The sequence below is a fragment of the Globicephala melas genome, chromosome 4 (genome assembly GCF_963455315.2).
Source record: "Globicephala melas chromosome 4, mGloMel1.2, whole genome shotgun sequence".
Lineage (NCBI taxonomy): Eukaryota > Metazoa > Chordata > Mammalia > Artiodactyla > Delphinidae > Globicephala > Globicephala melas.
The window spans coordinates 12539839-12553003 of NC_083317.1; the positions used below are offsets into that span (position 1 = coordinate 12539839).

General features: G+C 54.7%; 1 protein-coding gene across 7 annotated transcripts in view; it reads left to right on the forward strand.

The window, feature by feature from the left end:
• Positions 1–11820, forward strand: part of URB1 (URB1 ribosome biogenesis homolog) — a 65190-nt gene extending 53370 nt beyond the window's left edge. For 5 of the 7 annotated variants that reach the window (XM_060297851.1, XM_060297853.1, XM_060297855.1 and 2 more), the window contains 9 exons: positions 1328–1488; positions 1933–2044; positions 3737–3843; positions 4362–4505; positions 5481–5590; positions 7092–7289; positions 8445–8686; positions 9366–9935; positions 10965–11820. In XM_060297851.1, the coding sequence (XP_060153834.1) occupies positions 1328–1488; positions 1933–2044; positions 3737–3843; positions 4362–4505; positions 5481–5590; positions 7092–7289; positions 8445–8686; positions 9366–9935; positions 10965–11146 (1826 nt within the window). In that variant the 3' untranslated portion in view covers positions 11147–11820. Of the gene's footprint in view, positions 1–1327; positions 1489–1932; positions 2045–3736; positions 3844–4027; positions 4131–4361; positions 4506–5480; positions 5591–7091; positions 7290–8444; positions 8687–9365; positions 9936–10964 lie in introns of those variants that run through there. The other 2 variants (XM_060297852.1, XM_060297857.1) reach the window with 2 other exon arrangements.
• Positions 11821–13165: the final 1345 nt, after the last annotated feature.

A 13165-nucleotide genomic window follows, 5' to 3' on the forward strand; every position in this document is an offset into this window, starting at 1 on the left:
TTTTAATCACCAGTTTCAAGCAATTCGATTATGATAAGGCTGGGTGTAATTTTCTTTATGTTTTTTGTGTTTGGGGTGTTCATTGAGCTTCTTGGGCCTGTAGGTCTGTGGTTTTGTCAAATTTGGAAAAGTTTTGGCCATTATTTCTTCATTTTTAGGGACTCCAGTTACACATGCATTAGCCTGCTTGAAATTGTCCCACAGCTCAGTGATGCTCATGCTTTTAAAATTCTTCTTTCTCTCTGTGTTTCAGTTTGGTTAGATTCTGTTGCTGTCTTCAGGTTCACTGTTCTTTTTTTCTTCAATGTCTAATCTGCTGATCAGCCCATCTGGTGCATTTTTCTTTTTTGTTTGTTTGGTCTTTTGTTTGTTTTATTGAAGTATAGTTGATTTACAGTTTGCTTTATTGAAGTATAGTTGATTTACAGTGTACTTATGTCAAACCTAATCTCCCAGTTCATCTCACCCTCCCCAGGTGACCTGTCCCTGTTCTGAGGTTTTTCTTGACAATGTTTATATTGTAAAAAGGCCTGGGTTTTTGTTAAGGAGGATTTGAAGTGTCCTGAATTGCAGGTGTGATCAAGTGGGTCCCCTCATGTATCCGACCTTCTCTCCCGTCACATCCTCTCCTGGAGTAACGTGCGTTTTTCAGGGCCTCACAGGTGATGAGAGAATATCAGCCAGCCAGCTCTGGGCTGTAGCTTTTGTTCAGGCTTGGTGAGCCACTCTTCTGTGAGATTTCTGTCATTTGTTTGAAGAAAGAGCTAGGGTTGCAGAGTGGATATAAGTTAATCCTTCGTAACATTGATAGTCCAGCTCAGACCAGTTCGCATTGGCTGTATCTCCCAGCATTGCCACCTTACGTATTTTCCTTGGCTGTGTTTGTAGGTGGGAACTCACAGGCCGAGGGCTGAACACAGTAGACCCGAGAGCCGGCTTTCTCTGCTGACCCTCCGGTTGTGTCCCCCAGGCCTCCGCATGCTGGGATCTCAGTGGCGGGTCCGAATGTCACCTCTGATCTCTGGTTCACTGGGTATTTGTGAGAAGTAATGAAAGATTCCTGGGATTCTTGGGATTACAAGCATCTTAGAAACTGAAGGCATGTGGTTATTGCCACGGAAGGGGAGAGAGTCTTTTACCGGCTTCAGCAGACGTTAAGGAGTGCAGGAGGCAGACTTGCATTTCTTGTACCTAGCACGCACCCATAGCTGACGGTGGTAAGACGCGAGAGCAAATGGAATTCTCTGTGTTGCACGAGTGTCACAGAATCATAGCGTGTGTGTGTGTATGTGTGTGTGTAGTTAATGCTGTATTTTATTTCCCTCAGAATTTGTGGTGGATTGTCGGAAATTTGTGGATTCAAATGCTCTGGGCCTAACTGTCACAGCCCTCAGCAGCTACGACCCCCTGATGCGAGCCGCGGCCTACTCCGTGCTGGCAGCCTACTACTCACAGCTGGAGGGGGCACGCTTCCGGGAGCAGCCCCAGGTGAGCGGGGCTGCGGGGATGGCTCTCCGCCCGGCCTGGTGGAAGGATTTCCTAAGGAGATCAGAGGTGTTGCCGGGAGACTGATACAGGACAAAGTCTGTCCCCTGCTGGGGGAGGGGGGGTGATGCCTGAGGCTGTCTCGGGTCCTCAGCCCTGGGAGATGGAGACAGGTCTCCCCTTACAAGTGGTCTTCTTGTGTCGCGGTGGGCAGAGCAGTTCTAATTTCTGTTGAACTCAGGGGTGACGGCAGCTGTCACCCAGGACACACAGAGCCTCAGAAGCTGCGCCCTGAGGTGGTGGGGACAGGCGTCACCTTGGGTGGTCCCTGGGGTGCGAGGAGCAGGCCACTCTGCAAAGCCGTGGTTTAGGCTGTACAAGATAAGGCTGATCACAGACGTTCTGCAAATTCTCTTTTTTTTTCCGCCCCTTTTTCCTGGTTTGAAGGTACTGTACCTGTTGGACGTAGTCCGGAACGGGATCCGAACTAAGAACATGAGACTCACCTTCACCTTGACTCTCTTCATCGCCAAAGCAGCCTTGCAAATTTTGAAACCAGGTACCACTGACAGAATCAGGTTGGGGTGAGGTGGAAAGTTTGAGGCTGAGCAAGGCCACTTGGAGGCGTTCATCCTGCAGGCGTAACCAGTCCCCCACACAGGTGAGGGAGACGGATCAGGGTCACACGTGCACGGCGCAGAAGAGTGTGTATGATGGGGGAGATGATGTGTTCCTGTTTGCCTGTAGGGGTGTAAAGCTGTGGTAAAGCAAATCACAGCTCCCACCAAAGGGCTGCTCGGGGGCCTCACGGATCCGTACGCGAGCGCTTAGAGGGACCTGACACGGAGGCCCGTCCGTGTTGGCAGCTGCCGCTCTGAGCTCGGGGGTCAGCGTCAGTGTAGCTCACCAGCCAGAGGACAAGCGGCCTGTGGGTCCCGTGCAGGTGTCACCCAGGGCATGGAACACGAAACACTCCACTTTGTTCCTCACAGCAGGGCAGCGCCGAGGTACTGTGAGCACAAGTCAGTCTATCATAGGACCTTTTTTTTTTTTTTTTGTAATTAGTGAAAAGTCGTAGAATGTTGATAACGTTAGGGACCACAGGGTTCTTTGGAGGTAACATGGTTGTTTTTAGATGAGGAGACAGCTTCCCAGCTGGGGCCCCCAAGGTTAAATAGCTTGTTCAAGGCCCCACAATCAACCTGTAGTCAAGTTGCTGTTAGAATTCAGATTTGATTTTCACGTCCTCAGTATCTTTATTTTTGGCTGCGTTGGGTCTTTGTTGCTGCGCGCGGGCTTTCTCTAGTTGTGGCGAGCGGGGGCTGCTCTTCATTGCGGTGCGCGGGCTTCTCATTGTGGTGGCTTCTCCTGTTTCAGAGGACGGGCTCTAGGCACTCAGGCTTCAGTAGTTGTGGCTCGCGGGCTCCAGAGCGCAGGCTCAGTAGTTGTGGCACACGGGCTTAGTTGCTCTGCGGCATGTGGGATCTTCCCGGACCAGGGTTTGAGCCTGTGTCCCCTGTGTTGGCAGGCGGATTCTTAACCACTGTGCCACCAGGGAAGTCCCCCCGTATCATTTTTATTACATGTTTTTTTCTTTACCTTAGAAATTACGGGAGGAAAGAAGGTAATTAGCCATTTAGACTCCAAAGGAACAAACTTCTGTGAAAATACCCCAGCAGAGGTCACAGTGGATGGCCTTGGCCTCCCATCCAGTCTGTGCCCCCCAGGCAAGCTGTCCCACGTCAGACCTCCTGTCGGTGTTGGAGCACAGGGCAGCAACAGTGGTCCAGGGTTGGGACCGGGGGAGGAGGTGTCGGCCCCGTTGCATTCAAGGGCCAAGTGACCCAGGGCGCGTGTGAGCCCCCTTTGCTGTGGCGGTTTCCTCAGTGGGAGGCCGATGGGCTGGGTGTTAGCCCTGTGCTGTCTGAAGTGTGGCCAGGCCCCACTCTCTCCACCAGCTGATTAGAGTTTAGGCAGTGGGCTGATGCCTGGGGAGGGGTGACGTCTCCGAAGGACTGGACATCCTCACGTGGTTCCTGGGCCGCAAGAGAAGCCCGTGTGCTGTGTAGAACTAAGGTGTCTTAACTGCGTTTTAATGCTTGAGAACTAATAACCTGGATAAGGATTGGAAAGCCCCGAGGGGGCAGGGATTTATGTCTGACCGCCCCCCAGGGCCCTGCTCCCCTACTCCAGCCGGCCACGGGGTGTCCTGTTGGCACTATGGTGAGTGACTGTCTGCTTGTGTTCACAGAGGAGCACATGTATTTGAAGGTCAACAAGTTCCTGCTGTCCCACGAGTACCTGAACATGAACAAAGTTCCAGGCTTCTACCAGTTCTTCTACAGCTCGGACTTCGAGGTAAGGCCCTGAGGTCTCGGGGTCCTGGAAAGACTCCTAAATGGGGTGCTCAGCCACTGCGCTGACGTTTCCCCGAGGAGACTGTCAGCTGCAGAGCACAGGCTGGGGTGGAGCTCGGGGCCAGGCGGGCCTGTGTGTGGAAACGCCTCCCATTCCACACCTTGATTCTTGGGTGTCTTCTCAGACCTCACAGACTGCTCCAGAGGCCTCGAGTCATGGCCTCCTCGTTGTATTTTCTTGGCGAAGCCCTGGGTTGAATACTAAAGTGCTTTTACAGAACACCCCCTGTGAGTAAGCACAGTTCACTGTGTAAACTTGACTTGGTCCCTTATTCCTGACCTGGAGAAATGGAAGCAGAGAGGAGATGGAGGGTTTTTAATAACATACCCAGAAACGGAGGGTGGGGGCGGCTGTGCTGCAGCCTTTGCCCCCAGTTGAAAGTACTGGCGTTGGAAGAGTTTTCAGGGGAAAAGGCCTTCACTTATTTAACAATAGTTTCTTGGTTGCTTGGGTTACAGCAGAAGACGGAGCGGGAGTGGATGTTTGGGCTTCTGCGCCAGGGGATGCGGGACAAGTACTGCTACGAGCTCTGCGCCAGGCGGGGCGTCCTCCACGTCATCCTGTCCTTCTTCAGCAGCCCGCTCTGCGACGACGTGGCCCAGGTAGGCGGCCAGCGCTCCTGGGGGGCTGAGGCCTGGGCCCTTGCACGGGGTGCCATCTGCCAGCCTAGTCCCCGTGGAGTCTCACCCAGCCTGGCCTCCCGATTCTACGTTAGCTTCCAGTGCCCTGGCCTGGGGGCAGGGCCTGTGGAGAGGGAGGGGGGTGATGGGTACCCAGGTGGCTCTGGAATGGCTGAAAGCTCTAGAAACTCGTCACCCCATAAATGACTGAGGTGCTTGGAGACACGCCCGAGCCACCAGGATGTCTCACAATGCACAGAAGCTGCAGGTTCTCAAAACCCGGCTGGGAAAATGAGTCGGGAGTCGAGCCTGCCTGCCTCACAGCTGACGAGGGAGTCTGCACGTTAGCTCTGCCCCTGGAGCCAGAGCTCATGTCGTGTGAGACGTAACTGGGAGAATTCGTCAGTGTTTTGATTGATTTCTAGCCGGGTCAGCTTCTGCTTGTGGTATCGTGTAAAATGTGGGTAAACAGGAGTGAGTTTGAATAACCCGAATTCGAGTGCGGTAGATTTCTATTTCTTACAGCATGTGAGGACTCTAAGGCACCCGGTTAACAGCTCCAGCGGGAGTCCCACCGTTCCGTCCCCTCCAGGTGGCAAAATCAAGGCAATGAATAGGCCGCCCGCAGTTCATGGCTGGGCTAGAAACGGGTCCGCCCTCCTCCCCCCTCAGGCTGCCCCAGATGCGGGCCGAGTGGCTTCCGTGCTGCATCTCTGCTTGTGGTGGACTAGCGGGTGGGCGGCCCCGGGCCCGAGCTCGCTGTGGCCATCTGTGTGCTCTGGCCGTCACTGTGGGGAAGGGTGGTCCCACGCGGCCACCACCCTTACGGACTTAGCAGATGGTACGTGCAGCCCCCGCCTGTAACTGGAACATAGCATTCTGTTTTTTAAAGTGTTCCCTGGATCAAGTAAGTCAGGTTTTCCCACTGAAGAGTAACTTTCTGTTCTGGGTTTGCAGAATTGGGTTTTGGAAATTCTGCAGAATGCTGCCCGGGATGCCAAATCTGCCTATGAGATTCTGCGGGATTACAGCCTCTTAACGTGGATCCTACACATCCTGGAGAGCAAGTAAGCACCGTGTGTGTTTGTGTGTGTGTGTGTGTGTGTGTGTGTGTGTGTGTGTGTATCTGTGTCTGTGTAACTGTGTCTGTGTGTGTCTGTGTCTGTGTGTGTCTGTATGTGTGTGTGTGACTGTGTCTGTGTGTGTGTGTGTGTGTGTGTGTGTGAGAGTGAGAGAGTGTGTGTGCTGTGCGTCAAGCAGAAGGAGGTGACACGGAGACCGTGGCACCTCCTGCCATCTCTCGTGTCCGCTGGAAGTGTCCCAGAGAATCTGTGTTCCCGAAACAGCATCCTCTACACCACCTTTCCGTCTCTTGTGCCAGGTCCAGGCTCCTCCCCTGGAGTGGGGTCCCCCATCTGAGGTTTCAAGATCTCTGCCCTTCCTGAGGCAGAAACAGGGAGCTCCTGTTTCAGGAACGCTCATGCGGTGATGTGGGTTCGCACTCCACTCCCGCCCAGGGTCAAGGTGCTCGGCGAAGAGCCGGTGCCGGAGCAGCGTCGAGGGCTGGAGTGGGTGTTTGTCTTGTTACTGGGGCTGCTGTCACTGGGTGGCTCAAACGACACAGTTTCATTTTCTCGCCTTCTGGAGGCTGGAAGTCTGAGATCAGGGGGCCAGCATGGTTGGGTTTGGTGGGAGCTCGTTTCCTGGCAAACACACTGCCGACTATGTCCTCACATGACCAGGGAGAGAGAATGAGAGAGCTCTGGTCCCTTTCTCTTCTTACAGGACATTAATCCCATCATGGGGGCTCCATCCTCATGACTTCTAAACCTAATGGCTTCCCAAAGGCCCCACCTCCAAATATAGTCCCACTGGGGTTAGGGCTTCAGCATCTGAATGGTGCGGGGGACACGCTTCAGTCCATAGTGTGATCTGTTTTGATTCCTAACACTCTCCTAACTTTGAGGCTGTGTGAAAAGATGAAGACCTTGTCTCAGCAGACAGCCCTTGGTGGCAGGGATCTTTCTTTCAAACAGCTACCTATGATGATAAGCCTGGGGATATCCAGGCTCTTTCATGCATTTTTTTTCCCTTTTGTTCATTTTTTAAAAAGAATTAAAAGATTTTTCTCTGAAAGAAAGTGATGTCTTATATCTAAAGGCAGCATTGGCTGATTACCTGTTCCTGGCTGTTACCTTTATGCTTCAGGGTTGAGTTGTTCTCGTGGGCGGGAAGCCTCTTCTTACGGTGCCGCAGCAGCTCCAGAATGTCCCTCAGTGGGGACTGAGGTGGTTGGCTGTCTAGAAAGGAGGGTTGGGGCCTCGCCCTGGGGTGGAGCTGCGTTTCTATAGCGGACATCCTGTGTTCACTTAGATGCTGTGTCCCCCTCTTTGGGGGCTGCAGCGGGAGGTACGAGGATAGATGGCTGGGGGAGAGGGGAGGAGTCTGCCACTTGGGATGGTCACCACCGTTGCAGTGTCTTCCATGGTTGCCGCCCACTCCCTCCAGGAGATGTCACTGGGAGGAGAGAATGTGACAGACAGTGGACTTTCCCACATTTGATTTCAGGTTCCTGGAGACTCAGCTGCTCTCCAACCTCATCTCCCTGCTGCACACGCTGTGGGTTACCACCCTGGGGGACAGAGGCTTGGAGGCAGGGGAGCAGCCTCCTTGCAAGCCTGGGTCCCAGGAGCCCCCGAAGCTGCTCGCCCTGCACTTGGTCGACGAGTTCCTCTACGTTCTCCTTGTGCTCACGAAGCACCTGAGGTAAGCCCCTCCCCACTGGCCATGACCCCTTGGAGGTCACGGCTCCACAGGTAGGCTCTGGGCGAGGGCTGCCATCCCTTCGGTGACGTCAGGAAACCTACTTCAGCTGCTCTTCTTTCCATGTCAACTTCAGGAGGTTCCTTTCAAGGCCGTGAGAACTTAGCACACTCGAAAAACCTAAAGCCTGTCATTCCAGATCATTTTTAGCAGCAAACCATCTAGTGGACTTTTGGATCCAAGCACTCAAAATGTTTTATAGAAAGAACATATTTTCCATGATCTAAGCCTAGGAAAGTTAAGCTGCTCCCAAACTCGCCTCCGCTTTCATTAGCCTGTGGGCTCCCTTATCCATGAATTCCTTGAAAATTTCAGTATTTTCCCCTTGGAATTACACTCTTGGTTTCCTCAAGAGAGCTCAGTTCTTCTCGGATTCTACTGTGTTAGAGAAAATACACTGTGTGCCCTCAGATTTCTGACTTGGGAGCAGGGGTGTGCTGACTGAAACCAGAGGATCGATAGCCAGCGGACTGTCATCTCAGAATGAAACTTTCTTAATAAAGAACCGGGCATTTGGTTTTCTGTTGTTCGGAATTCAATTGTTGGATTCATGCCAGAGCGCCCGTTTCTTATTTTGGGGTTGTCCCGAGAAACGTTGGTCTCTGAGAACCGATTGTTATTCAGAATACTGATTGTAAATGTTAAAATTGTGGAAGGCAGATGGGTTTGAATTTTAAATTCCTTAGAACTCGGAGGGACGTGCGTCCCCGCAGTGCCCACCGTCAGGTTTGGCCGTGGGTGTGCCGTCCCCGGGCTTTGCCGAGCCTTTTCCCTCGAGGCTGAGAGTTCCTGAGTTGGAGAGGAACTGGCGGTCCTGGAGCTGTTTAGCGTGGCAGCGGGCACCCTCACCGCAGGCTCTGCCCAGCTCTCCCGGTTTCCAGAGCGCTTTCTGTGCCTCCAGGGTGGAGCTCAGACTCCGGGCCCCATTCTGCCCCCCCTGGAGGGGCTCCCCGTTTCCTGCGCTGTGCTCCACGCTCTTGTCTGTTGTGAAGGGTCGCCCGGGCTGAGAGTGGACAGTGTGCTGAGCTGCAGGACGAGGTCCTGGGCTGCCGGACAAGGAGGTGGCCCTGGCTCAGTCCGTGGCGTTGGCTCCCGCAGGCCCGCCTTGGCCTCCACCCAGCTCACCAGCTTCTTCGGGGCACTCGACTCCGTGCTGAGGTACCGGGCCACCGTGCTGCAGGCCTTCAGGGACATGAACCGCTTCACCGTGAACGAGACTGTGCTGTCCACCAGGGATGCCCTCGTCCTCCTGCACCAGTGGAGCCTCGTCGAGAGAGACGTCAGGCTCCAGGAGGACCTGAGAGCAGCCGCGGAGAGATGCCAAGTCAGGGAGCTGCTGAGTGAGTGTCGGACCCGCTCCCCAAGCTGTGCTCGCTGCCCCGCGGAGCAGCCGGCGTCTTACCGTCCCTGAGCGGCATGTCTGCAGCTTAGAGACAGGGCCTGTCCGGCTTCATAGCCCGAGAGGGAGCAGGGGGCCGGCTTTGAGTCCCAGCTCTGCCGCTAACCAGCGCTCAGCTGCCAAGATAGCAGTAACGACGGGTCACAGGGAAGCACTGAGCACTCGCTGTGCTCCAAGCGTGGGGACGCATCCCGGGAGGGCACAGCCCGTGGGCCGCCCCACCATCTGCATCTGTGTGTGTGTTAGGGGGTGGGCGGAACACCAGTCTCACCACCTTTTCTCTTTCCTCTGTGTGTGTGTGTGCGTGCATATGTATGTGTGTGCGTCCGTGTGCACGCACATATGTGTGTGCATGTATGTGTGTATATGTGTGTGTGGTGTGTGTGTATGTGTGTGTGCGTGTGTGTGGTGTGTGCGTGTGTGCGTGTGTATGTGTGGTGTGCGTGTATGTGTGTGGTGTGTGTGTGGTGTGTGTGCATGTGTTGTCTGTGCGTGTGTGTGTGCGTGTGTGTGGTGTGTGTGTATGTGTGTGTGGTATGTGTGTGTGGTATGTGTGTGTGTGTGTATGTGTGTGGTGTGTGTGTATGTGTGTGGTGTGTGTGCGTGTGTGTGTGTGACAGAAATGCTCAAGGATAAGAACAAGCCAGTTGGGCCAGGCCGAGCCAAAGGCCTCCGGGGCCGGAAGCGGAGGCCTGGGGAGGCCGAGGAGGAGGTGGACCCCAAGCTGCCGGCGTCCACCTTGGAGGCGTGCAGGGGCCTCCTGAGGTCCATCCTGACCCACTGGGGGCCCGTGTTTCCTGACCCCGAACCTGAGAGCGAAGGCCTAGGCCCCGTGGGCGCCGTCACCGTCCTGGTGGCCGGCTGGGTGCTGCGCTCCGCGGCCGCGAGCCCGCTCGGCCGGGTGGAGACGGCGGGCCTCCTGGGCTGGCTCAGGAACCGCATCTTGCCGCGGCCAGCGGTGGTGGCCGACCTCCTTCAGGACAGCGCCGTGGCGAGCGGCATGTTCAGGCTGTATAGCAGGTTCTGCGGCGCCGAGGGGCTGGCGGGGCCCGAGCAGAGCGCGGCCAGCCTCTTCAACGCCGTCATGCTGCAGCTGGGGGCGGCCCGCGGCCCCGCTGGGAGCCCCTACCGGCCGATACTCGAGGCCATCCACCGCTCTTCTCTGAACGCGGAGGATGCAGCCACGCGAGGTAAGCCTGGTGCTCAGGTCGGAGGCTGAAGAAACGCGGGAGTGGGCCTGGGGTGGGGCGCATCTCCTGTTCCTTAGAGCCTGTCGTAAGCCTTTGGGGGCCCCTCTCCACGGTTCTGAGGATCGCGGAGAGGGCCACGGGGCCCTGAGTGTAGGGGGAGAGGAAATCTCTGCCTTTGCCTTCAGGTGAGAGAGACCTTTAGTGATGGTTTTGCTTACAGTGGAGAAAGGTGCTCACGTCACAGCCTTGCGTCCCACCGGGACGCTCTGTTGCAGAGCAGTGGCTTCCCTAAGTTTCTATCGTTATTACCCACGTGAAGAGTTATGTTTCCTGTCATGGCCAGGGGTGTGTGTGTGTGTGTGTGTGTGTACATTTGAGCACACGTGCACAAGAGCACACACACGCGCACACACAATTTATGTGCTTGGCGCTTAGCAGGTTCTTAGTAAAGGTGTGACTGCACAGACGAGGCCACAGCAGAGGCTGTAGGAGGACAGGAGGGAGGCTGTGACCATGTGCAGGTGGCTCCTTCATCCGGGAGGGTGGGCCCTTCACTGGGGATGAGGGACACGAGGGGGAGCAGGGAGGGGGGCGGGCCCACAGCGCAGCAGGTGAGCTCACCTGGTGGCCGGGGTGCCCTGCCCTCTCCTGTGGCCGCCGTCGGGGAATTGAATCTGGGCCTGTAAACCTTCTCACCTGTGCCGCTGAGGGGATGATGGGAAGTGACTCCGGGCTGCTCCTCCCCAGCTTCGGTTGTGGTTCTTGGCCTGGGTGGTCAGCACCACGGAAGAGGCTTGACTTGTAGTAACTTTTTTTTACATTTCACACACATTCATCGCATGAAAAGATAATTTTAAAATGAGCAAGAAAGGTTGACTTATAGTCAAGCAAAGGTGGAATTAATTTATGGCAGTGCGCGCTCACTGCTGTCTGGGGCTTCGCACAGCCCCGGGCCCTTGTGCATGTGGGCGGGTGACTTGTTTTCCGACTGACCGGATTGCGTTCTAATGGGCTTGTCCCTTTCCTCAGCCACTGCTGCGTTCCTGGTGTCTCTGTACATTAAGGACGTCTGGCTGGGGGCCCAGCGGCCAGACACCCTCTTGACCCACGTCCGGATGGTCCTCGACGCCTCGGAGGACGTAGAAGGTGGTGACGAGGAGGCCGTCGTCAGGCTCTGCAAGGACATCGCGGCCGCGATCCCTGACACTTAACCCCCTGCGGCTGGCGCTTCCGGCTCCAGGCTCTAGGAGTCAGGTTGAGTCAAGGGTTTCCATGGAAGGCCTGCGAGATGACAAGCTCTGAATGTTGACCAGGTGTCCTGACAGGAAAAGTTGGCTTCTTTTAACTGACTGATAAATAATAAGCTCTGAATGTTGACCAGGTGTCCTGACAGGAAAAGTTGGCTTCTTTTAACTGACTGATAAATAATAAGCTCAAGGACCACGTGTGCGAAGCAGTCAGGGTTACAGTGGGCTTGGGGACCTTCGGGCCGTGAGCCCCAGTCAGCGAAGACCCTTCCTCTTAGGGGCTCATTTTTCCTCAAAGAAATACCACAAATCGAGGTGGCGCTTCTGAGTGCGTAAGGGATTCATGGACTTTAAAGCCGAAGTGTCCAGAGATATATGAGGCAGAAGAGCAAGAAGAGAGACGTGTAAAGTTTGCCTTAAGGCTTTAAAACGAAGCTTTGTGGAACTTTTTGAATGAATAAGCCCTGCCAGTGTTGTGTTAAGTTATTTTAGGAAATAAAAAGGATGTTACACTAAATCCTTAAAGTATGGAATTGTTTTGACTTTTGCTTTGGAAAGACAGCCTATATTTTTAAAACTTCTGTTTCAAAGGGGGATTTAGAATTTTATAACTTGTTAATAAACGTCTATTTTTGTTAGGTTTTTGTGTTTTGTTTAATTGATGTGATCACAGGCTCTTTTTATTCTACAGAGACCTGCATTTCAGAGGTCAGGATTTGACTTGTAAGATTCCTACATTAACTGATACTGTAGCTGACGAACGTTGACTATGAAGTTTCATGGGTTTCCCAGATAAAACTTGGTCCTGATCACTTAAAGCTCTGCATGTACCCTCCTGCACACCCAGGTAGGTGCCCAGGGGTCTGCTGGGCCCTCGTGCCACGTCAGCACACGCATTCCCTGTCTGCCGCCTGGGAGGTGGCTGTTTATTTGCCCATATGATGTTTATTGCACTGGCAATGGCTTGATTTCAGCTTAAACATTTACACTTTTGTCTCCTTCCAGTGTCGTTTAGACTCTTTTCAGGTTTGTTTGTTTCTTTTTGCGGTACGCGGGCCTCTCACTGTTGTGGCCTCTCCCGTTGCAGAGCACGGGCTCCAGACGCGCAGGCTCAGCGGCCATGGCTCACGGGCCCAGCTGCTCCACAGCATGTGGGATCCTCCCGGACCGGGGCACGAACCCGTGTCCCCTGCATCGGCAGGCGGACTCTCAACCACTGCGCCACCAGGGAAGCCCTTTTCTGGTTTTTTTAATGACTTAAGATTTTTACCAAGACAAGAGTAACGCTTCTGGGCATTTGTCCCCTTCCCACAGTGGGGCTCATCGTCTAGAAGACAAGGAGCATTTACCTCCCCTATTCCCTCGCCTGCAAAACACCCACAACAATATTCTTAGAATGTCGTGAAGCCAGAGTCCTACGTTTAGATTCAAGCTGGAAAGCCCATGTGGTCCTTTCTGCCCTCTTTCTGCATCTCTGGAGCCCATCAGTCTCCCTTCCCCCATCTTCCCTTCTAACCCGCTGTCCCCCGGGCTGGCGAGGCCAGGCCTGGCCCTCACCTTACAGGATTATTTTTCAGTCACTTGGGATGGGGGGCGGTGAGGTGTATGGGCTTTGTGGTATGGTGCTGGCACCCTGCCAGGGGCAGGCTGTCGGGCACTAGAGAACTACGTCCATCGGGGGTCTCGGATCAGACGTCACACGAAGTCACACAGCACGGGATCCTCCTGCCACTCGGGCTTAAGCCTTGCCTGCTGTGCCCGACTGCCCTGTCCGGGGAGACGCCGCCCTGGGCTCTGTCTGTGAAAGGCCTTGGGGAGGTCGGAGGTGTGGCTCAGGTCCCCTGCCCACAGTCAGCGAGTCTGGCCGGGCACACACTGCCCCATCTTAGTGACAGTGGGTGTCAGCGGGGGATGGAGGGGGACCTGGCAGGCACTCCCTGGGCGTCCTAAAGAAGGTGCAGATCAGCCAGCGAACTCAGAGTT